Source organism: Phoenix dactylifera, chromosome 2, assembly GCF_051530095.1.
Source record: "Phoenix dactylifera cultivar Ajwa chromosome 2, Ajwa_hap1_PhDact_Kaust_v1.1, whole genome shotgun sequence".
In the NCBI taxonomy this organism is placed as follows: Eukaryota; Viridiplantae; Streptophyta; class Magnoliopsida; order Arecales; family Arecaceae; genus Phoenix; species Phoenix dactylifera.
This window is the reverse complement of record NC_143191.1, coordinates 42,084,787-42,109,938: the sequence shown is the minus strand read 5'-3', so window position 1 is coordinate 42,109,938 and position 25,152 is coordinate 42,084,787. Positions and strand designations below refer to the sequence as shown.

The 25,152-nt window shown below is 39.5% G+C and overlaps 1 protein-coding gene across 1 annotated transcript; it reads left to right on the top strand.

The window, feature by feature from the left end:
• Positions 1-23,567: 23,567 nt before the first annotated feature.
• On the top strand, positions 23,568-24,348 carry LOC103712770 (uncharacterized). The gene has a single exon (XM_008799390.6). The coding sequence runs from the start codon at positions 23,796-23,798 to the stop codon at positions 24,267-24,269; it is 474 nt and encodes a 157-aa protein (XP_008797612.1). The 5' UTR covers positions 23,568-23,795; the 3' UTR covers positions 24,270-24,348.
• Positions 24,349-25,152: the final 804 nt, after the last annotated feature.

The window sequence follows — 25,152 nt, the reverse complement described above, 5'->3', positions numbered from 1 at the left end:
CTCTAGAGAATATGCAAAACCTAAAAATATAATACAACCTCAATATCGGTAAACAACAATGATCTTAATCCATACCCGACAACCAAGTTGATCCAGTTACAAGATTTGATCATCAAACCAGTATCAATGATACTCTATCTAATCATCCATCTACTTGTGATTCCAACCATAGCCATGTATTATACAATCTGCAACTCTAAAAAAAAGAAAGAAGAAGAGTCGTGAGCTTTACATCCCAGTAAGAATCCTTACACCAACACAATAACAATATAAGTTTAAAAAACTATAAAAATCGTTGTACACATCATAAAATCACAAACTGATTATCAATAATTCTCGAATAATCAATATAAATAAGTATATTAAATATCAATAGAAATTCAGCCACTCATGAGTGATATATCATATCATATCTTATAAATCTTCATTAGTATTTTCAGTGTGTTTTTTTTTATCTTTTTAACTTGATCCAGATTAATTATCTTATCAACTTTGGGCCAAATATCGGTCACATTTACCTGGCTGCCAAAGTATCACATTTTCAGCCTGTGACGGGGCTTGCCAATTTTAGTTCCACATTTACAGCATGTGATGGAGCCTACCAAAATATCACATTTCCAGCCTGTGGCGGGGCCTGGCAATTTTAGTTCTACATTCACAGCCTCTGATAGAGCCTGCCAAAATATCACATTTCCAGCCTGTGGTAGAGCTTGCCAATTTTAGTTCCACATTTATAGCTTGTGATGGGGCCTACCAAAGTACCACATTTCCAACCTGTGATGTTGCCTGCCATAATAACGAGGTAAGCCCAAAGTCCTTGTTTATTCAACCACATTTTAGTTCTACACCTCAATTTTTTTTTTATTTTCATATTTAGACTAACTATAGTTACATTTTCAGCTTGTGTCGGAACAACCAATATAGCATGGTTAGTCGAGAGCACCACATCCATTAGTCCGATTATACAAGTGTAGGTTATGCGCATACATACATCCATTAAAATATCAATCACAAGCAAATATGATCAAAATATAACTTAATATAAAACTATTTTTGCTTCTTACTTATCTAGATCATATATATATATATATATATACAAAAATATTTATATCCTGCAGATCGGCATACAAGGATTCTTACCTCTTTGGTGGCAATCTAGATAAATTGACCATCTGCCTGTACCAGGATCTACGAATTGGGATGCTCAGAACCCTGCTTAATATTCTATTATCCAAAAGATTGTTCTCCTACAGAATCAAATCAATGTTAAAAATTACCCGAGATATCTGTCAACCTAGAACCCTCTATTGATCCACTAAAAAGTCCACCAGCATTTAGCGTCCCAAGACTATCCAACAGTCCTCAAAAACAACAAGCTCCCCGGATCAAGCTAGAAAGAAAAAATCTAATAGAGAGAGAAAGTCCAGAAGAGAGAGAAAGACCAATAGAAAGAGAAATTGAGAAACAAGAGAGAGAAGAAAACAAGAAGAAGACCATCAAAGAATCAATCAAAATCGGCCTGATCATATTCAATCTCCTTGACTGAAGGCTACATAAACTCAGAGCTCTCGGAAGGCGGTGAATCTCGGCTAAACCTAGCGGCTGGCAGTGGCGGGGCTTAGAAGAAGAAGCTGAAACAAGGCACCCCTATTTTGGACAAAAATCCGGCGAATTGCCGACTCTATTCAAGATGAAAACATTGCTAGATGACCCGAAGAAGAAGAGAGGAGACGTGTCTTGGGTCTTACCTTAGCCTGACGTGGATCCGGTGACATTTTCGGGGATTCGAGGGAAGAACTCGAAGAAGCAACTCGGAATCGATGGTGATTCCCGGTGATTCATATGGTGGAAAACTGAGAAGGAGAAGGGAAGTTGTATAGGCAAGATCGTTGAGTTTGATTTGAACTTGGACTGCCCTTGAAAAACCCTCTTCTCCACCGAAATCAAGGGGGAAGTAGACTCCTGCCGAGGTTTTCTTCTCTGCTTCCCCCACGTGCCAAGCACGGGTCAAGTTTGGGCCTAGCTCATTTGGGCCGGCCCACAAGCCCACAGGTTGGGTCAGGCTGGGTTGTTACAAGACTTGCTCCTTTCAGTACTAAGATGCTATTTCTAAGTGAGGTTATTTCAGCGAAGCAATTCTCTTATCCAAGTTGAGTCATTTGTGCAGCCTCAAATGGTCCCTTTCAATCCTTTGTCGCCCATCAGCTCAACAAGTTATCAGCTCTCCACACCGAAAAAAAGGAGAGGTGCTCTTTCTGTTGATTGGTAAACTTTGATTCTCTTATTCTAACTTCTAATCAATCTTTTGGTTCGCTGCAATTTATGCCAGAATCCAGAGCTGATAAATAGTTAGAGGCCTATCAGCTACGATGATTAGAACCTGAAGTTGTCCGATAAGTGACTAGCTAGCTAGGATGAAGAATCGAATCAAGTGGCAATCATCTCGTGGTGCCCATCTACGTGCACCTCATCAAGTTAACTTGCATCGTTATCAACAGAAGAGAATATAAACTCCAAATAGCGGGAGAAAAACTCGCATTTCTAATAATTATGGACACACCACGGCAAATCTTGTTGCATGTGGTCTCTCTCAAAAGAAAAAAAAAATCCTTTTGCCTGCAATTGTTTCTTCTTTTTTTTTTTCCATTTTCAATGTAATAGTACTTCAAGCTGGCCAAATATATCGGGTATCTAAATTATCTTGCTTTGCAACACCTTATGAATGTTCAAATGAGTTTTTTCACTGGTATTGCCTTCGCCGGTTAGTCTCGTCGAACGTTTCTCCATCATTCATACCTGGGCTGCCAGCCTGCAACGCATAGAGATTCCTAGGCTGTCAAGATTTACATATCATTGGATCGAGATGTATTATATTGGCTTTTGGCACAATTTCATTCCATCAACGCCTAAACATGGGGTAAAATGCATACAATTTGTGTGCTGCTGGAATCTGCCGCCAAGTTGTAGTTTCCTTCTAAAACCGTAGTAATTGCCTCGATATGCAGTGAACAAAGTGAAAATGATGCCCAAACATGACGAGATACATGGATAGAGGCTAGGGGATGTGCCTGAGGAACGATATGGAGAGGGATCATTAAAATTTATTTGTGGATGTATATAAGGATCCAAATTTGTTGGATAGATCTTGTATATTTATACAGGATCAAGAAACTCAAATAATACTTTCTAGCTAGCTATCTTAGATGAAATTCTAAATTGTTATAAATAGTATCAGAGTGGACCCAACCCATAATCTATGTGGATAGATACTGAGTGAGGTCCTGGGTTGTTGCATGGACCCTCTTATAGGGCTACCAGATAGTTGAATGTTATTCTTAATGTGTCTCTCTCTCTCTCTCTCTCTCTCTCTCTCTCTCTCTCTCTCTCTCTCTCTATATATATATATATATATATATATATATATATATATATATATATATATATGAAACCTTTAAGCCTTCCAACCCTAGGATATATTCTCAAATGGAGCTTTTCGAGAACCCAAGATTTTTCTAACACGTCGATGCACTAGCTCAGTATTCTTGGCCGCATGACCCCCGAGGGGCCATTATGCTACGGCTCGCTACCATGTTCCAACGAGAGACAGGATCACTTTAACCTATCTTGCTTCCTGGTTTATTGTATCCACTACTCCTCTATATCTGATGCATCCCCTATTTCTTTCATCCCACGCACTTCTTTGAGAGAGAGAAAGAAAGAGAGAGATGAGGCCTGGAAGCACGACAAGATCTACGGGGTACCGGCTATGGAGTTCTCCAATCCTATATATATTTGGAGGTCTTGCAGCCATAATGGTTGTCATCGCCATAGCACTGATAGTGCTTGCTTGCACGCGCCGCAAGTCCTCGGACGAGGACTCGACGTTGCCGTGCTCAATCGACAGGCCGGTGATCATTCCTTTGGATATGGAGCCAAAAATTCTGGTCATCATGGCCGGAGATTATAAGCCTACTTTCTTAGCGAAACCTCTCTCAGTTCACCACCACCACCACCACCACCGCAGCCCAGCAATGTGAGACCACTCTTCTCCCTCCACATGGCCTCAGTTTTGTTCGATTGTACCTCGGCTAGTTAAAGCAGTTTGAGGCTTTTCTTTTTCTTTTCCCCCGGCCGCTTCCACGAGCAAAACGAGGTTTTGAGTTGTATGGTGCTCACTTTTATCATGATTCAGTTTAGTACGGAAGCTGATATAGCAGTAGCCTGTTATTATCATGGTTTCTTGTGGATTTGGTTGGTTACCATTTTGAATCCCTTGTCATTGATTCCTCTTAGATTAATATGTTCCAAATTTTGACTTTCAGGTGGTTACAGGTTTGGGGACGACTAGTTTTTTCTAGGACATGAAAGATGAATGGTATATAGGACTTCAGACAAGAATGACTGCAAGAAAGGTTAAAATGCAATTTGCGTAATCATGATTCACAAAGGCTAACGTATAATGCAGTAGGATAGCAGATAAGAATGACTGCATGAAAACAGTGTCTCATATGATGTCTCTCCAGATGTTAGAAATGCTAATTTGTCATGATATCAGTACAGAACATGGATTGATGTCCATGGGAAAGCAATCAGCCATGGCGGTTTAGAGGATCAGGGTATGGAAAAATGAAAGGAAAGATTAAGAAAAGAAAGAGGGGTGTGGGAGCATATGAAGAAAAAGAATCTCCGAAGTGGCAAGAGTATGCAAGGACAGCAAAAAAAAAAAAAAAATCCTCATTAACTGAACCAAGCTGAAAACAGAGTAAAGGGAATAACGGATTCGTTAACCATAAGAGGGGTCATGTTTGTGGAGTCTTCGAGGTTTTTCTTCTAACATAGGAAGCATTAGCTAGTGGGGCACAAGGGTAGAGATGAATTGGACTTTTTCTTTTTTTTCAGTTTTTTATCTTTGAAATGAATGAATTTTTGGGGCAAGTTTACCGTGATCTTTGTTTAATAATAATAGTAATTTTTGTGTGTGTGTATGTGTTTTTATGTTTTAATTTATGAGTTGTTGTTTTCTTAACACTATATATATATATATATATATATATATATATATATATATATATATATATATATATATATATATATATATATATATATATATATATTTTATTGGACTTTAACATGCAGTTCCTTGACCGCTTACATTTAATTTTTAATCTTGCACACCATATCTTTATAATAATCTTTGTATACAATTATATTATCCCTTCACATAATTATACTGTTTCTATACATATTTACATCTATCGGTATATATTAGAATGTAACTATCTCAGGGTTCGGAAATTAAAAAAAAAGCTTGGAAGTTGGAGCTGATATTAAAGTTCCAACGAACAGGACTAAAAATTGCAGTCCAGTCAATGAAAAGACTGGCTATTGAATACATTATTTTCTTTTTATATATTATTCAAGTAAAAATCTTTGAAAATGTGGAACTGCGGTTAGGTCGTCTGGAGATTCTTATAGATTACCCGGTTGTATCTTGATCAATAAATTGATCTGCTTTGATCTTCCAAAGAAATTAAAAAAACAAAATCCATATTGATGGGATAAGAGTTGTTAGCTATAGTTGGAGAAGAATCGAAGCAGCAGCATCTCATCTGAATTACATGCGTGTTAATTGTTTTACCTTGACGTATGACTCATGCTTCCTCGAATTCCAATGCACGTATTGGAAATTGGTCAAGGCGAAGCAGCTTGAAGAATGAGGTTTCTGTGGGTCTTATTGCTCCTGTCTATGTGCAGCTTGCCATTTTTTGTCGCAGGGGTCAGGCACAACTCATCACCAAAGACTCCAGTTTTAACCCACGCAGTGGTGTGTAGGCTTTCATAGCTTTAAGATCACGCAGTGGTTTCTAAGCGTAAACGCAAGAAGCATCCCCCCACCCTTTCACCATCAACAACAACAGCAAAAAGAAAAGAAAAAAAAGTATAAGCACACTTAGAATGCCATCTTGTTTCCTGAAGTTCTGACGTGTGTCATATACTAAATTTAAAGCCGAGTTATTCGCTTTACCACTCAAGTATTCCTAACTAAAGATTAGCGTTCTTAATGTTCTTAGAAGAGTTTATCATATTAAAAATGTTGGCCTATGTCAAACAAACTGCTCTAGCTCTGTTCCTAGCTCAAGAGGTATATCATGAAAGTTCTCTCTAGTCCTCTTCAAGATTGTATTCCTTAGTTTGTTTATATTATTGCTTCTATTTTCGAAATTTCAAGTCAGATTCCCACTTCCCGGTTTTGAATTCAAAACTCTTCCAGTGGCACATTCCACCAGCTTTTGACAAGGGGAAGAGGATTTATTATTACATGAGTACCACTCCGAGCACCCCTTAACATCAAATTTGGTTTTTGTGTGCCATACATAGGGTCAAATGTAACAACCTAGAACCTCACCAAAATAGCTAGTCGGAATGTATTATTTAAGTTTCTTGATCCTCAAAAGTATCCAAGATTTACCCAATGAATAACTGATGTGCGACTAAATATACGACCATATGGGTCCTCACATACTCTGCCATTTATGCTCTGACGTCAGGTTAAGAGTTTAAATCTATTCAAATCTAATCACAAGCATCATAATTAGCCCGTGGTCAGCCCCAATGAATTAGTGTTGTTGTGTTCCCTAATCTACATAGGTTATGAGCTGAATCTGCTTTGATACTATTTTGTAACAGCCCTGGAACTCACTCGAAATAACTAGCCGGGAGATATTATTTGGGTTCATTGATCCTGTATAAGTATCCAAAATCTATCCAGCAAATAATCAATGCGGGATTAAACACACGTCCATACGGATCCTCACATTAAATGGTTCATGAAGGGGTTCACAAAAAAGTCAGCTCGAGCTGCACTAAGGGGTATATTAAGAATTTTTCTTACTATATATGTGTGTGTTTTAGGTTGGAAGCGGCAGCTCGGTGGTGCAGAGTGGGGTTAGAGATTTCCATGGTGTGACTTGAACGAAAGCCTAATTTTAATTAGATTTGAGCAAAAAGTTGGTTCGGATTTGGGCTGAAGCGCTTAGAAGGAGTATCGCAGCAGTTCAACACAACACCTTTCTTAGTGGGGAGCATTTGCTAGCTATCATTGTGTCCGCCATACACATGCACCAACTTTTCATTTCTCTGGCTCAAAGAATATCCAAAGAATATGACCCTTACCAACTCTCTCCTCGTTCAAAGTGGTTCCCCACCAACCTAGTTGCTCCTACAGCTAATGTCAGTAGCCCGGGCTGGCTCTTCGCAGGCCCAATCCATCTGGGCTGGCTTATGCATCAGCAGATCATCTCAGCAAGAGGTTCCAATTCACACGTCCTCGTTCACATATCAAAGTAGCTGAATCCCCCTAGTCTCTCTCCTCTCCAATAGATTTGAGTCCGAAAGTGGTGGTTTAAGAAAGAAAAAGAGAAAATCGATAGAACGATCGGCCTGTGGTTAGCTTCAATAAATCCGTGCTACAGTGTCCCCTAGTCCACAAAGGTTGTGGATCAGGCCCCAATAACATTTATAACAACTTAGGAGCTCACCCAAAAAGACTAGCCGAAAGATATTAGTTGAATTCTTTGATCCTGTATAAGTACCCAAGATCTATCAACGAATAACCGGTATGAGACTAAATACACATCCGAACGAATCCTCACACATGAAAAGGGCTCATTGGCCGCCTATTTCTTCACACCAGAGAGAAGTGATGCCATCCACCCTATTGAGTAATAATAATAATAAATGTAATGCCTTCTAAGTATGATAAAATCACGGCACTGTACATCCTGCAGTTGTGGTAGCTCAGTTGGCTAGCGTGAAGCATCAGAGTAATCTCTGAGGTTAAGAATTCGAGCTTTTTGTTTCCTATTTTGCTTTTTGATGAACAACTTAGAAACAAAAGAAAATTCAATTTAGAAACTTAGAAAATTCAACTTAGATTTTTGAGGTCAAGTTTCTTCCTTTGCCATCCTTACGTTTGCTATCAGCACTAAATCTTTGCCGAAAGATTAATGATAGCTACCGCGGAGTTGGTTGTTGGACGCGGTGGCTCGGACTTGTATGGTGGGGAAACTGATGATGGTTTATTGGTGCGCGGCAAAGATAATGTTTCTTGGTTTTCTGTGGGCGATGGTGTCATCGTGTGAACATCGAAGCTTTTCTCTCTCTCTTCTAAAGCTAAAAACTATGGCGCCGTTGCATTAGTGATAAGGCTTCCGCGTCATCTTCCATTGCGAGGGAAAGTTGCAATTTTGGGCTGCAACTATAGTTTCCTTCTCTGTTTCTTCACCCCTTTTTTCTTTTATTTCATTTCCCAATCGTTGGCATCCCTCAAAGAATATCCGGAGAACGATTCCCTAACTTGTTTCCAAGCAACTACGAGCTGCTTTACAAACATTTGATAGAACTTTCACTTTGCCATACGTTCAGGCGCACACGCGCACACACGAAGAGCCCTCGGGGGAAGAACCATAAGTAAATAATACTTGTGCACACATCAAAAGATCATAAACTGTGTTTGGTATTATTGTCACTTTTTTAAAAAATAATAAAAAAATTATTAACAAAAAATATTTGATTGATTTTTTTTTTTTTAACAACGACAACCAACAACGTGGCTAGTGATGAGGGAGAGGGAAGGAGGATAGGGCCAGCAATATGGTTGAAGATAAAGAAGAGCTAGATATCGGATAGAAAGACATTCGAAGAAATGGCAAAGAAAAAGAAATTAAAGATGGAGCTGGAGATGAGAGATAGCTCGGCATCAAACGAAAAGATGGACAGCGAGGCCTAGATAGCCGGTGTGGTTCCAAAGGTGTCAAGGCTAACGATGAGTTGGGTAGAAGAAGAGGGATTAGAAGGAAATGGATTAAAATCCATTTTTTTTTAAAAAAAATGGAAGTTTTTCACTTTTGTTTTTTTCAAGAAATCATGAAAGTTGTTTTAAAAAAATACAAATAAAATAATTAAATATGTTTTCTACATTGAATTTTGTATTTCTATTAAAAAATAGAAAAAGAATGGTACCAAATACGCCCTAAAAATGCACAGACAAAAAACCTATGTGTCCATTAAGAATGAGTGTAGAACCATAAGCAAAGAATGCACACGGAAACCTATCAGGCATGAGTAAAGAATCATAAGTAAACAACACATAAACAAAAAACCCATGAGGCATGAGTGAAGAATCATAAGCAAAGAATCAGCTTGTATTGCCAACAAGAAGAAAGAATGGATCTTGATTTAAATTAATTACTAAATCTTATAGAAAATGATAACAAAAAAATGAGGTTAGAAAAGTACAAAACCAAAGAACTAAATCTTATCTCCTATAAAACAAATTTTTCTAAAGAATTTATGTGACGCAGATGACAAATCTTCCACAAAACAATTAGAGTCGCAAAGAATTTGCACTCAGAACACAAAGCAAATCCTTCTTGTGTCTTGCCAAATATTTAAGGACTTCCGCTTCTTTTTTCGTTCATTAAAAGATACACGAAGGCAGAACTCTTCTACCCTTCTAAAAGGCCTGCCTAATACGATAACCAAAACGTGCGGCACGTAGGTGATAATGCTAATTGCTAAGTGAATAAAGTACATCTAACGTAAAGTATGTTGCATCCCTTATATTATTGTCGTAAACTTAAAGGGATTCTTTGGACGGATAGAAACGAAGGAAGAAGCCTCTTTAAAGTTGCCACCGAAAATGATCCACAGGAATACTTCCTTGCCGCTCCACCGTATCCAGCACCCTGTTTTCGGCCTATAAATACCCATGCGTCTCAGCTTCAGGCCTGCAGCAAACTAAAAACACGCAGGGGAAGAGAGCAGGAGGGAAGGTGTGTGAGAGAGAAGATGGGGCCTGAAAACTTGCAGAGCGCAACCGGATCCAATTTGTGGCACACTCCGATCCCATATCTCTTTGGAGGCCTCGGAGCCATGATGGTCCTCATAGCCGTGGCGCTCATGGTGCTTGTGTGCTCCCACCGCGACCCCTCCTCCGATGGGGACCCGGAATCGGTGGAAAAGCCGGCGATCCATCCTTTGGACATGGAGCCGAGGATTCTGGTGATCATGGCCGGAGATGATGAGCCTACTTACTTAGCAAAGCCCATTTCCTCGATTCGGCATGCCCAACAGCAGCCATCATACCTCCCGTCTTCTTGCGAACCCAGGCAAGACTCGTGAGCATGGATGTGTTCTTTTCTCTGTTGTTTTAGGAGACAGAGGGATGGTTATTTTATTAGTACCAAGTTTTTGTACCCCCTTCCTTTTCTTTCGATCTTTTCTTCACCGGCAGCAAATGTAAAGGTTGAGTGTAAGCGCTGTAACTCTGACCTTTTCTATTTTTGGCATCTGAGAATCCAGAATTAGTCATCCAAGGGGTTTGTATTTCGTTCAAGTATATATTCTCTGTTTTTTTTTCTTCTAATTTTTATAAGCAGTACATTAAAACCACAGGCTTCTTACTTTGGAGATATTAACCACGGGAGGAATCACCATACATTTTATTAGACATGAAATAGATGAAAAGGAGTAAAATAATACAGAAAAAATAGAAGAGGAAGAAAATATTAAAACATCAAAAAAGGGAGAGAATAAGAGAAGGAAGCCATGTTACTCAAAAGCGTATCCTAAATCCTAAGAAACCAAAATTTTTGGAGAAGCTCTAATGTAAAGGACCATCTATTTTAGATGTCGACTCGAGATCTGCTATTGATCACAGCTTAGTTCTCTGGGGATGTGGCAGTTGGTGTCAGTCGAGTCTCATCTGTACTTAGCCAACCATTGACATCCACATCTTTGAGTGAACCGATCAATAATCAGTGGCTGGCGATGCATTAGCCTTTTCCTTTATTTTAACGTTGCCCGTTTTACGGCTAAATTTTGGCCCTCTCTCTCTCTCTCTCTTTTTCTTTTTTTTTTTTAGGTAGAACAAAGGGTTCCCGAGAACATTAAGAAGATAAAAGCAGTACCAAGATAAAACAGCTACATATATACATCAACACAAAGCCTACTATATAAAACAAAACAGAGCAAGTCATCCTCCAGAAAAGTAGACTCCATAAGCAGCGGCTGGTAAATGTACAACTCTGGAGGGATTGGCCATGCTTCATTTAACATGTAGCCATATTTCATTTCACCTTTTCAGTCAATAATCGATGTGGAACTAAACATGTCCGTACGGATCCTTATATACTCCTCCGTTTAAACTCTGACGTCCTTATCAGGCTAAGGATTCAAATCCATTCAAATCCATTTAAATCCAATCACAAGCACCATGATCGACCTGTCATCAGCTCCAATAGATTCGTGCTGCAATGTCTCGTAGTTTACATAGATTATAGATCGGGTCTGCTCTGATATTATTTGTAACAATACAGAATCTCATCCAAAATGGCTAGCCGAAAAGTATTATTTAGATTTCTTGATTTTATATAAGTACTTAAGATTTACCCAAAATATAATTAATATAGAACTAAATACACTGCCCGCATGGGTTGTCATACAATTAAGTATTGTTTCTCCCCTCTATGGAGCTATTCTTGGACACAGTTATGCCTATTTTGTACATGTTCATGCTCGAACCAGGGACTAAAAAAGGCCATCCAAATCATGAGCTTGCAATAAAATGCCGTCAGCAGAGTCTAAACATGGAATAGCAGTCAACATGGGATAAAATGCCTTTGACATGGTTGGACCTTAATTTCCGAAATGTAAAAGCTAGTGACCACATTACCTTGGTCATTCTCTTAAAGGATGGGTGTTGTTTAGACCGCAAAAGGTGGTGGAAATTCCACCAATGCTAGGTATGTTCTCCGTCCTTTGAATGAGTAATCTTATCTTTGTTTCGAGATCTCAAAAGCAGAAGGAACCACCGAGGCGGTAGCATAGTTGGAACGGGGTTTTATTTCCAACGGAATAATCCAGATTCGAAATCCATGGGCGTCGATTAAATGTGGGGACCAAATGCCTCCTGCCTGGTTTGCCCGTTGGAAATGCTACTGGTCCTCTGGTACTGAGGTGGTGCTGGCGTGACGTACTCATATGTGGGTTCACCCGTACCGGTGGGGAGGATGTGAGAAACTTTCTACCTGCATCGAATATTTTCTGGTGGAAGGAAGGCCCAAAGGGGGCTGCTATGCAGGTGGGGTTTATCCCCCCACCCCTCCCTCCCCCCTTTTTATAGCAAAAAAAAAAAAAAAAAGCAGTAGGATGGCAGGCTATCATCTATCTTTGTCGGAAGCGATGGCTCGAATGTGTGAAGTGGATAGCTAATCATCTCGCACCGGATAATTCCATGGTGTGCAGTGCGAAACTGCCCATTGTTTGTCTATGGTGGGTGCCACAAACTCCAATTAGACCTTAATTTGCTTTTATTTTAATAAAGCACGCAAATCTCATTTAAAGCAGGAGAGTAAAGGAGCAGCATATCCGCATCTCTTGGCAGGGTGCAGTCACAATGATCACCTCCACTAGTGCTTTTCCAACTCTCTTCGTTTTTTCTTCTTGAGAGGGAAGAAACTCTCCCCTCCTTTTGCTTGGCTCAGAGAATATTCCTAGAATATGAGCAACCCTGGGTTGCAAATGAAATTAGCAATTTACGTTGATAAAATGGGCGAGAGTTTCCCACCAAGTCATCAAAAAGATATTAGCCAACCATGGGCAACTTGGGCTTGGCTCGGTAGAACAAACTTGATCGGAACTAGCCATTTGGATATCCATGTGAGGCTGGAACTTGTCAAGGTTCATCTTATAAATGGGCCGGACCCATTTCTCAATTTTTTTTTTTTTTTAGAAAAAGCTTCACAATCTTCATTTCACAAAGATTAATGTATAACTTGGGCTCGTTTTGAGAATTGGCTATTTCACATGGATAACGAGCCAAGCCTGAACATTCATAGATGAGCTGCACTCTTTCTTTCTTTTTTTTGAGGGTAAATCAGTAAATGGAGGAAGTGAAATACTGGCAATTTAGCTGGCACGTCAAAATTCGCCGACGTTTCTAAATAGAGTCGGGAGATACTGATGCTTTCTCTAAAACAGCGGCAGAAGCCTGACTTTTAAGATGCTAAAAAGTGTCGTCAGAGGCCAAAATGGAAATGACGCTTAAAAGCGTTGTCGAGATCCATTTCTTTTCCCAAATATCAACTAACTCTTTCCATCCATTAATTTTAGCCCTAGATCCGAAGGAGCCTTCGCCTCCTGCCTAGCCTTGCTGGTCCCTTTCTCCTCCTCCCACTCAGCAGACTCCTTCTGGTCCTTCCCCTCTTCGTCTTCCTTCTCCTCCCCCTCTCCGGCAGCCTCATTCTCCTCCTCCCACTCTTCCTCCTTCTTTTGGCTGACCTCCCTGCACCGAATAGCCTTCTCCTCCTCCCGGGGGTGTTTGTGGGTAGGGAAAGGGCTTGGAAGCACATCTAGGCTGGGGCGAAGAAGGTGCTGATCATTCGTGCATTTATTTTGATTAGTCATGATTTTCCAATATGAGCTATTTAAATGGAAGTTCTTTCATTCTTATTCCCTTAATTTAATATGCATATGCACAGTAGCATTCTCCAACCTACTTATGGAGAGCTATCTCTTGGATGTTTATATTTCATTTTTTAAGCTTAAATTTATTATTTTTGTTATTATTTTTTTTAATGTGCGCAGAGGAAATATGCTTACTTGCAGGCATCCATCCTTTTCTTTTGTTTTGCATGTTTATTGGTGAGATATTCTTCTACGGGTTGGCACCCGTAAGTTCTAGTTTGAACCATGAACTAGTTTTTCTTTTTCCTTCTTTTTACCTATTTGCTAACAAAAAACTATTTGTCAAAAATAACAAAAAAACTTAGAAAATAGTCAAGTAGCAATGTTGGAGGAAACTTTGAGATTAAGGAAACTGATGAGGAAATTTTCGAATCATGCATCCTAAACCTAAAAGTTAGTGCATGATAAGTCGATCACTACATTAGTAATTGTTGGATGAGGCAAGAACATTATTATTTTGTCTCTCTACAGCAAGGATAGATATTTTATATTGATATTCATACGTAGCATATTCTTGGATTGACACATATAGTAATCTTCAAATTTTTAAACTCAAGTAATTCCAAATCGCCTTCTGAATTATTCTGCCAATAACACGAAGATGAACAGAAAGTATAAGAGAATTAACACTTTAATAACAGAAAATAGAAAAAAACATAGAAATAGATTAGCAAAGATATATAGAAGCAAAGAATTTTGGGCAACTTGACTCACCCATTGGAATCTATCACATCCCTCGAGATTTTCATATTCTTCGTCGTCTCCTTGTACAGATCCTCGAGGCTGCAAAGCAACATCCGCTCGATCTGCAGACGCCTCCCCGCCCCCGCTCCCTCTGCCAAACGCAGAGAAGATATCCTCCCCAAAGATGCCTCCCAGAAACTGAGCACCTGCGTACTAGTCGTAGATCGCCCTCTTCTGCGTATCGCTCAAAACTTAATTTCATGAAGGACCAAGATAAAAAAGAGCAACAACTCGAAGAGAGAGAGAGAGAGACGGACATCGTAGGCTTCGGAGATTTGCTTGATTTTGGCCTCAGCGCCATTTCATGGCGAGCTTGCAAGAGGCGAGCGACGGAGAGAGAAGGAGAGGGGGGTGGCTGGAGGGGTTAGAGATCGAAGGCAGGGAGTTAGGGATTTGTAGAGAGGAGGAAGGAGGGGGCGAGCGATGGAGAGAGAAGAGGAGGGGGGCAGCTGGAGGGGTTAGGGATCGAGAGGTAGGGAGTTAGGAATTTGTAGCGAGGAGGGGGGAGGAGGGATAATGGCCTCCAACAATGCTTAATAAAGCGTCGTTGGGAGAGAAAAAAGAAATTTGAAAACAAGGAAGATGGGCTTCCGCTGGCGTTTAGAAGCGTCGGCCCAAGCTAGGCCTTTATCCGACGTGTGCAGTGGCCTCCGACGATGCTTACAAGCATTGTCTTAAGTTTAGGCCTCTCGCGACGCTTATAAGCATCATCTTAGGCCTGTACCTACCGACACTTCTACCCAGCATCGGTAGCCAAAGTCAGAAAAGATAGCTTTTTCTGTAGTATACGAGATCATGGAATCCAAATAATATCTTTCAGCTAGCCATTTTGGGGTGAAGTCCTGGGTTGTCACACGACCAGGCCAAGTGCACAAAACCCCAAGTTTGGTGATCTTGAGGGAAGACGATTTTATCGATCCTTTGACCAAGTGGTGGTCAAGGACAAGGAGTGTTCTAAAGATCTTGGGCTGAAGTGGCTCGAGTTGGACTGAGAAGGTAGTGGGAGACAGCCCCCTGTGCCTGCAGAGGTTGAAAGGCTAGGGGAACACCTCAATGAGGTCGATTCTTTGATGAAGCTGAGCTTCCATGGCTTGTCGACAAGCCCTTGGGCATCGGTCGCTGCCACCTCGAGTTAACAGAGAAATGGAAGCTCCACCATGGATTTGAGCTCTTGTTGGCTTCGGAAGAGAGAACAACATAACATATTATGGTGTTTCCAATGCCACGAGCACTTCTACGGCAGCCACTGATCTGAGAGCTTCCTCTCTGGGGAGACCAGCTACCCTCAGCTAGTTAGCCAAAGACCACCTTCGGATCATGGCTGGTGGCTAGCCAGGTTTGGTATCGGAGAGCCGAGGTGGCTCTAACTCGGTCCGTTGCAATGCCGGCCGGGTTGTCTCTGAACTCGAGCATCTCAGTTCTTGTGGCGACTCCCATCGCTCGCGATGCATCCCTACTAGGGGTGGCAATCGGGTCGGATCAGGCATAAACAGGTCGGGTCAGAAAACTATAAATCTGAACCCGACCTGTTTATTAAACGGGTCAGGAATTGCAAACCTGAACCTGACCTGTTTATTAAACAGGTAACCCGACCCGACCCGTTTAACCTGTTTAATAAACAGGTAACCTGTTTAATAAACAGGTAACCTGTTTAATAAACAGGTAACCTGTTTACCCAACCCGACCCGACCTGTTTAACCTGTTTGCCCAACCTGACCCGTTTAACCTGTTTAGACCTGTTTAATCTGTCCAACCCAACCTGTTTAACCTGCCCAACCCGACCTGTTTAGACCTGTTTAGATCCGTTTAACCTGTTTAGACCTGTTTAACCTGTTTAACCCGTTTAACCTGTTTAACCCGTTTAACCTGTTTAGACCTGTTTAACCTGCCCAACAGTTAAACGGGTTAAACGGTTTAAACGGGTCAGACATCTAAAACCCGTATCCGACCCAATTAATAAACAGGTTAAACGGGTTGACCTGTTTACGACCCGAACCTGTTTAGGCCAAACCCAAACCTGTTTATGGCGGGTCGAACACGGGTCGGGTTGGCGGGTCGGGTCATATTTTGCCACCCCTAATCCCTACCGGCGCTCGGAGTCAACAGGCAAGACATCATATGTTGACTTGGATGGTTGTCACGTCTTACGAGGCATGAAGCCCACGTGTCTAGAGCCCCCATGGATAATATTTATCCAAATTTATTTTTATATCTAAATTTATCTAAATATTAATAAAAATTTAAACATACAAATATTCAATTTTATTTATATTTTATTAAATTTCATCCGGTACTCATAAATTTTTTAAAAAATAAATAATCATGTTAATATGCTATTAACTTGATTTATTATCACTCAGTAATAATATTTTTGATCATATGGTCACAAAATTTAATTATTCAATTGATATCTATTTTTGGTATTTGAATTATATCCGTATCCATTTAAATAACTATAAATATAAATTTTTGCATCCAACTAACATTCATGTCGGTACTTATATTTGTCAAATAAAATAAATATGGATATGCATATATTAGTATTCGATCTAATTTCGACCCTACCTAGAGGTGGGGCGCTGGATGCTTACCGCCTTGGTATTATTTGGTATTTTTGTGATGTCCCTTTGTACTCTCGCATGGATGCAACTCTAAAATGGAGGCTCTACCCACAACAGCTCTCGATCGCATGGCGCCTGGAGGCCAAGGTTGAGCCAGGTCTAAATAAATGAACACCAGACTCTAATAAAGGTAAGTTTCAATCTTTGGCCGCTATGAGTTAATGGGTCCCCAGATGCTTGCAAGGATGTGTATGCTACGGTTGCTGCTAAGGTGAAGGCAGCCATTGGTGTGTCTTAACCTAATGTGGAACTGTCAGTTCTACTGTTCCGATTCTAGAGATGGATCTCCTAGTTTCTGCTACAGGGCTTATTGACTCGGGTGCCCTGGGGCATTCTCTAGCCTTCTAAGGTGTTTTGATCCAACCTTCTTCTATGCCTGCCTCCAACCATTGAGTTGTTCGAGCTGCTGCACTAATCCCCTAGTGTCCATTTGATGGCACATAATCAAAAGAAATCTCTCACCACTCTTTTTACCCTAGATCTAGGTTCAATTCCATATAGTAATATTTCCACCTACTTCTTTAAAAAGAAAATACAGATTAATCCCTAAAATCTTTCAAATTTCTGTATTAATTTATATATTTTTTATATATTTATATAAAATTTTTACAAAGTTTTCTATTTGTATAAATTGGTCGTTCCTCTAGCTTTCCTTCATCGAACACTAGTTATGATTAACCAAACACGTAAAAGGATAAAATTGCCCTAAGGTTAGTATAAATGCGGTTGGAACTCAGATTTTTCTCGCACGCTTCGCTTTTTTCTATTTGGCCTCCTTGCTCAAAACTTGGCCAAAAGGGGATCAAAGACGAAGGCGCAAACGTTCGAGGTTGGTTAAATATGAGGATGTAAACAAAATAACTAAAAATATAAATAGAATAACCTAAGGGACATATAAGTAATAAGATATAATACAAAAATATGAAAGACATCTCCTGCAAAAAAAAATATATAAATATTAGAATCTAACCAAAAGTAAGGCAAAAACTATCAATACAGCTTTATTTCTTTCATCCTTTACCATTTAGTCCATGGAAATCCAGCTTGGCAAAAACTGGAAGTTGATTGTGGATAGAAAGTACTTGTATATTCATCAAGAGCCGAATAGGAGACCAGTATTTGGACATCTACCATATTTGGTCCCAAGGTTGGAACTCAGCCATTGTCATCAGCTTTTCTATTTATCTTTGACAAACGAGCATGAGGATTAGATATGTCAGATGCGGCGGCTCGAAACTAAAGTGGATTTTAACCATGATGATTTTGTGGTGATCCGTCGCTTGTCCATGGTAGGTGGCGAGGATTTGAAAGTAAAGCTTTCGGAAAGTATCTCTTATGACACTTCATTTCCCCACATATTTCTCAGGTGGGAAGCATTTGCAAAGGTCACTGCCACTTGGTGAATTGTCACACCCTTTTCTTCTTTATAATTAAATATTATTACCAAGCAAGGGCTTGATTAAGAGGAGATTTCATTCTCAAACTTTAATAGATGTTCCTCCACCTGTTTTGCCAAGAGTGGATGAAGGATTAGTGGTGATCCCACACTTATTCTCAATTTTATCTAACCATGAGCTGATTCAAGGGTGCGTGGTAATGTGGTATTCATTTCAAGTGAAGCTTCTTCCTTTTTGCCTTTTTGCCCCGTGTGGATCCGGGTCAGCACCCGGTTTCTCTCACGTTCGGGGATGAGACCAAGGAAGGTGGTCAGTGGTATGTCATTTTATTTTCTTTAGAATATAGCTGACGAGGCTTAGCCTCCATCTTTATCCACCCAAGGTTGCAAAAGTAATGGTGGATATCGACCAAACGAAGGGTCGGCCATGCTCTGGTCCCTAGTGCTGCACCAGAATCAGGCTGCCGGAATGGATCAGATATGGCCTGAGATTAAAATATTAAAAGGAAGAAAAAAAAAGGCATTAGATAAAGCACTTAAATAAAAAATGACTCCGCAAGCTCAAAATATTTAAGATTTGTTTGGATATCTCTAGATGAATATTTTAAGTCTATTAGCCTATCTGGCCTTCATTTTTTATTATTATTTTTTCTCTCTTCCACGAAATTCTAGCAGTAGGTGTGTTAAATTAGTATAGGCCATGCCCAAATAGGCGGTCTAATTTTTAAATCCAAAAAATCTAAGTAAATTCTCCTTAATTTTTCAAATATGTTTTTAAAAAAGAGTCCACATGTGATCAGGATCCATGCAGGTGTGTGTTTAGTTCCACATTGGTTATTCGCCGAGAAAATCTTGTGTGCTTATACAGCACTAAAGAAAAAAAATACCTTCCAACTAGTTATTTTGGGTGAGGTCCTGAGTTGTTGCAAATAGTATCATAACAGACTCGGTCCATAGCCTATGTAGACTAGGAAACACTGCAGCATAGGTTCATGGAGGCTGATTATGGGCCTATCGTGGTACTTATCATTAGATTTGAATGAATATGAACCCTTAGCCTAACGATGACATCAAGGCTTGAACGAGAAAAGTATGCGAGAACTTGTGTTGGTGTATATTTAGTTCTACGTCGGTTATTCATCGAGAAGATTTTGAGCACTTATACAAAACTAACGAATCAAAAATAATACTTTTTGGCTAACTATTTTGGATAAAATTCCATACATCATGCTCCAAATCAAAACATCAAAATCTGTCATAATTTTAGAGGTACAATGTAGACGAGGAGTCCCCTGTTTCTGTTCACTGCAATAATGGGTAAGTTTTCAACATGTTATTAGTTAACCTAACTCGGGATTACTTCAGCAATAAAGAAAAGAGAAATGCCGTTTGTCAGTTGTTTTTTTTTTGTGGGAGTTTGACCTGTAAGTGGGCTGCCATGCCCGTCTCTCCATGTCCACTCTCGCCGATGGCTGTGAGTTCAAGGAGAGTGGAAGGCAGCCGCGGCCATGGCTGATGGTGGGACAGGCTCCTCTGTAAAAGAAGGTGACAAATTTTTTCGTAGGGGGAGACAAACCCTCGATGACATGTTTCCACGAGCCATTCCAGTGTCAGCAGAAAGCAACCAATAGAAAGCTGTGAAAGCTAGCTAACCAATCCAAACATAAACAGCAGTCCACTTGTTGCCCTCTGCCCTAGGTGTGTCTCCATGGATTTGACATCGCATTTTTAGATCCACCATTTAATAGCTGCATGCTACGGACACTGAAATGACCTGCAGATATTGGGCACCCCCACCGCACGTATCTTGGCCGGAGTCGTGTCCTGTCACGAGACGACATTCTCCACTCTTGACTTCTGCTGGCTGGTCAACTATGGAGTGAGCCAATTCTCGAACTAAAAAAAACTTCATCTCAAGCACAAGTGAGAAACCATGACCACCATGGTCTGCCAAAGAATGCATGGAGTCGCACTGGGCCATGACGAAAGATGAAGTGGCGTTTTAGTCCAAACAAATTTTTCGTGAAGCAAATAAAATTGTAGATTGAATGGCCGGCCATTTATGTGGCTAGTCATACAAATCGTTCCATGTGGGCTGGAGATGAAAAGCTATCTCGGGCACTTTGAAATATTCTGTTTTCTGGCTTTATTGAGTGTATTCGTACTCGTCAGATATGAATCATCCGTTCTAGCAAAAACAAAAAATATGGAGTCAACTAATCTTAGCTTAGTATACTGGCACCCTTATCTACTTAGGAGAGGTATGAGAAATTATTAGGGGATCATGTCCACTGTGGACCTCCCATGAGTTTAATTTTCTTTCCCTTCTCTTCTTTCTTTCTTTTTTTATGTGTAATAGCAGCATATGGTAGAATGAATTCATCCTAGGTTCACAGTGGATTTAGTTCAATTGATAATTTCTAGGAGAGATATGGAGTTCAAACTCTAATAATGGTATCCAATAGAGGAATATAGCAAAGAAGGGAAACATCCAAGTGTCAATGTTCATCGAGGGCGAACATTTGGGGAAACATCTTCAAATATCTCGAAGTGTTTGGCATAGGTAATTCTCAAAAACAATATGGAGATGTAACTCCACCATGGAACCATGAAGAAGGATCCTTATCTCATCAGATATGCTTGCAGGCATTCCGACAAGAGAAAGCCAAGTGGATGGACAGCTATAAGATAGAGCTTTCTCTTACCACTTTGAAATAGGACAAAATAATTAAGTTGTAGAACAAACTACGATTGCCATTATGAGTAGCAACCACAATGACATGGTAAGCTACAAAATTAGATGTTATTCGTGATGAAGTTTTGTATTAGATGAAGAATTTTATGTCATAAAAATCTTTTTTTTGAGAAGCCGATATTTAGGTATATAATATTTAAAAAAATATTTTTTGCATGTTTGGTTAGCTCATAAAAAATACATAGAAAATATATTTTGTAGAATAATTATGTTTGGTTGGGCGTATGCTTTTCCAAAAGGAAAATATAAAATATATTTGAGTCCCTTAACAGAAGTACTATAAAAAAAAACATCACATATATAAAAATATTTTTGGAAAAAATATCATAATTTTCAGAAAAGTTGTTTTTTTTCTGTTTTACGTGGAGTTTTTTTATGAAATATAAAAATATTGATCCTATTAAAAAAAATTATCACTTTCCCATCAAATATGATTTTTTTTTTTATGTTTTTTTGTTGTTGATCAGGCTTTCCATGTCCCCTTCCCGAATCAAATGGATAACCGGAAGCTTACAGTGGTTGGGAGACTACTGATCAGTCTTGTCATAGCATACGTCCAATTCACAGCAGGAATATCGCATCCAGTCTTATCAGAAAGATCTGAACGGAGAAACAGGCTGCTCCATTAATCTACTTAAGAAGAAATAATATAGAAGCTTCTTTAAATGTAAGGCTCTTAATTTCTTCCTTTCTTCTTGTTAAAGAACAGTAGTTTTTAAAGATCTTTTAGGATGAACACTGTTTAAAGACTTGAATCTTTTTTTTTTTCCTAGAATTTGTTTCTAAGCCCAGCAACTTAACATATTGATTTTGCTAGTTAGCAACTTTTTTTCATTATAAAGAAGATTGTTAATCAAAGTCCTGCACAAAGATGGTGTTTATGACCACTCTCTAATTAAAAAGCAAAGTGCAAACATTTAATTAAAGTAACAGAGCAAGCATGTTGACAAGTTTGTTTAATCCACATGGCCCAAAAACTCGACTATACTGAACTTTCAGCCCCGTCGACTCAACTGGAATTCTGGAAGAATTGATCACTAAGAAAACAAAAATGTCAGAATGTGTGGCGAGAGGGTTTTCCTCCGGTTCACACTCGATCCATTAGCGCAGGCGCTTCCGGCATTACCTTCATACATTTGTAGCAGGTATCTGCACTCCTATTACCACAAAAAAAAAAGTATGAACTCAAGGAAATCATAACAATAAATCAAGAATTTCAAGGCTAGCAAGAAAGACTATGAATCAGCAACATCGGTTCAATTAAAACAAGAAATCAGTAACAAAATTTTATCCAAAATTATGACATCTTATAAGTATCTCATTCTTTAGGCACTGATTTGAAGTAGTATAACTGCACACATGAGCATAGAGTTAGGGAATTTTTTTTTTTCAAAAATATGGTCACCTTCCAATCAATGCTAGATTTTGGCAATCTAGATTGGGTGAAGTTAGCAGCCATCCCTTCCATTACTTAGGTCACATCCACAATTTTGCATTAGTTAAGAGCACCTTCATTCTAACTCTTACCCAACTGTCGAATTTTCCATGCTTTCCAATGCTCCCTCTTTTTCTTTTTCTTTTTTCTGAATGGATTTTTTTTTTTTTGTCGGAATGAACATGCCTTCCTATGCTTCCAACACACTGCTTATGGAATCTAGATACATAAGCTCTAACTTAGCTTAAAGGTATGTATTAAGTTCTTTACATGATCCCACTTCCTATCAGTTATAGATAGGATGAAGTTTCTCCGCCCACTCTCTCTCTCTCTCTCTCAATTTAGTCGATAGCAGAGTGCCTTAGCCTTCTGGATTATGAACACTGCGGATGGGAACCTACCTAACTTATCAGCAAACAAAGAGAATTTAATGGCCAACTAGCAACAAGGAGTCGGTGCAATTTCGGCCAGTTGATCATCTTTGTGAGACCACCTACTAACAAGACACCCTAGATTGAGGGGAATGTGACACTTAAAAATTGCAGAGCCTAAGATCCTAGTTTCAATCCAAATGCCATTGATATTTTATCAAGTTCACATGTGAAACATTAGGCGCCATAAATTATGGAGAAAGTCGTGTTCATGCAGATAATTACACCTGCATGGTATAAAAGATTGTAGCTTTCTGTCCTCACACCATTAAAACAAGACCACTTTGCAAAAAAGCCTGCTTTAAGCTACACGGCCACCATCTACATTAAAGCATTGTCCTGTCCTTGATAAACGTTTGCATTCTTCCCTATAGGGTAGTGAGAGGCAAGTAAAAGAGGAACACTAAGGGCAGCTGGATAATTGATGAAGATACCCTTTTGACAACTTCACCAACTCCAGCCCCAACATTTTGCTTAAAAAGGTGGCCTTCTAGGGTCTGAAGGCAAGACAGAGAATTAAAAGTTGTCAAAAGCGTAGCTGGCAGCGGTGATGAGGATTGGCTGCCTCTCCTATTTAAGAGCATTCTGTCTGCAAGACAAAAAAAAGTTAAGAAGATGGGATCCTTCAAAATTAATGACCTTCATCTATTCTGTTCCTCTAGTAATATGTGTTTCTGTCTCTTGCTCCAAAGCTGCCTGCTGTTCATAGAACTGTCAGATGATTCAAAGATGCAGTAATTCTCAGGTAGTAGGTGTCACTCATCCTAATTAATGATGTGGTAGATGGAGTAAATGTTTGGCTATTAAAGAAGTTGGAGTTGAAGTGAACTTTTTCTCAGTTTGTTGGGTTCCCTTCTCGGTTCTGTGTTTTCTTTCTTCCTCAGATATGGAGTCTTCCCCACTCATCAGGGAGGCAGAAGAATGTAGCAGCTGTGAGTCTGGTTGGACCATGTACCTTGCATCCCCCATGCATGATGGTGGAGATAGTGACATTGAAGTCGTATCTAATGATGAGGAAGAGGATCATGATAGTGATCGCAACAGCAACAAAAGCAATGGTGGCAATGAAGATGATGAAGATAATGATTCCATGGCTTCAGATGCTTCTAGTGGACCAATTCAGCACAGGCATGGTGATACAAAATGTGATCGAAGTAGTGTAATGGGTCTTCCCAATAATGATGATGATGACAATGAGCTTGAAGACGATGAGCGTAATCAGCACTCATCATACTCATCCAACAAGGTTTGCGGGGTGAACAAAATGAGAAAAGGAGGAAGGATTGGTGTTTCTCACAGGGAAGATGGTGGTACTCTTTTCCACACCAGTTCCAAGGTGAGGAAGACAACTGAAAAATGATAATATGAATGCTTTCTTTTTGCTGCTATGAAAAGAAGATCTTTCCTATATGTTTTCGGATGAGAAGCTTGGAATTCAGTACGGATGCCAACTAGTTCTAAGAGAAGCTATCTGCAAATGAATATAAAGGCATTCTGTTGTTTTGGGATCAATCACAAGTAACATAGAATATCCAAGGCTTGTAATCCAAGTTTGAAGCTTGTTCATTCCAACGGTAACAATATAGTGCTTCATTTTTATTTTTTTATTTCTTTCTTCTTGAGAACATGGAGAGGGGTAAGATTTGGTTGTGTTTTGTTTTCATCCTTCATTTCTTTGAGTTCTGCTCACCTTCATCGATGCTTCAAAAGAGCACAATGCTTAATCATCTATCGCAAAATTTCCCTTTCTGAAGAAATGAAGATGACAATAAATTAGCCTAGCAATTATGGATCAGTATCCATGCTATGTTTTGTAAGCTTCTGCAATTAGACTGGAGTCCGCAGGCATCGAAAGTAAGGTCGTACTTGGTGGTAGGAAAAGTATTATAGTATAGGTACTGTTATCCACAGGGAGCCCATAAGAGAGTTGGGCAAATGATTTTTTCCAGGACTTTTCTATAGGTAGACTGATCTGTAATAGTCTTACAGTTCTGCAACACATTCCTATGCATCAAACTAATCGAGAATGTTATACCATCCATCCCGTATATTAAGCTTCATATAGCTCAAATTATCCAAACATGATATGGAATCCGAGTTCATCCATATATTATCCAGAAAGAAATTCATAAATGAAACAAAGCAAACACTTACATAATATGAAGAGCCATATGATGTTAGAGAAGCACCCTAAAGAAACAATGGGGTTTTTGCTAAATAAAGAGGACTTTATACTGCCAGGT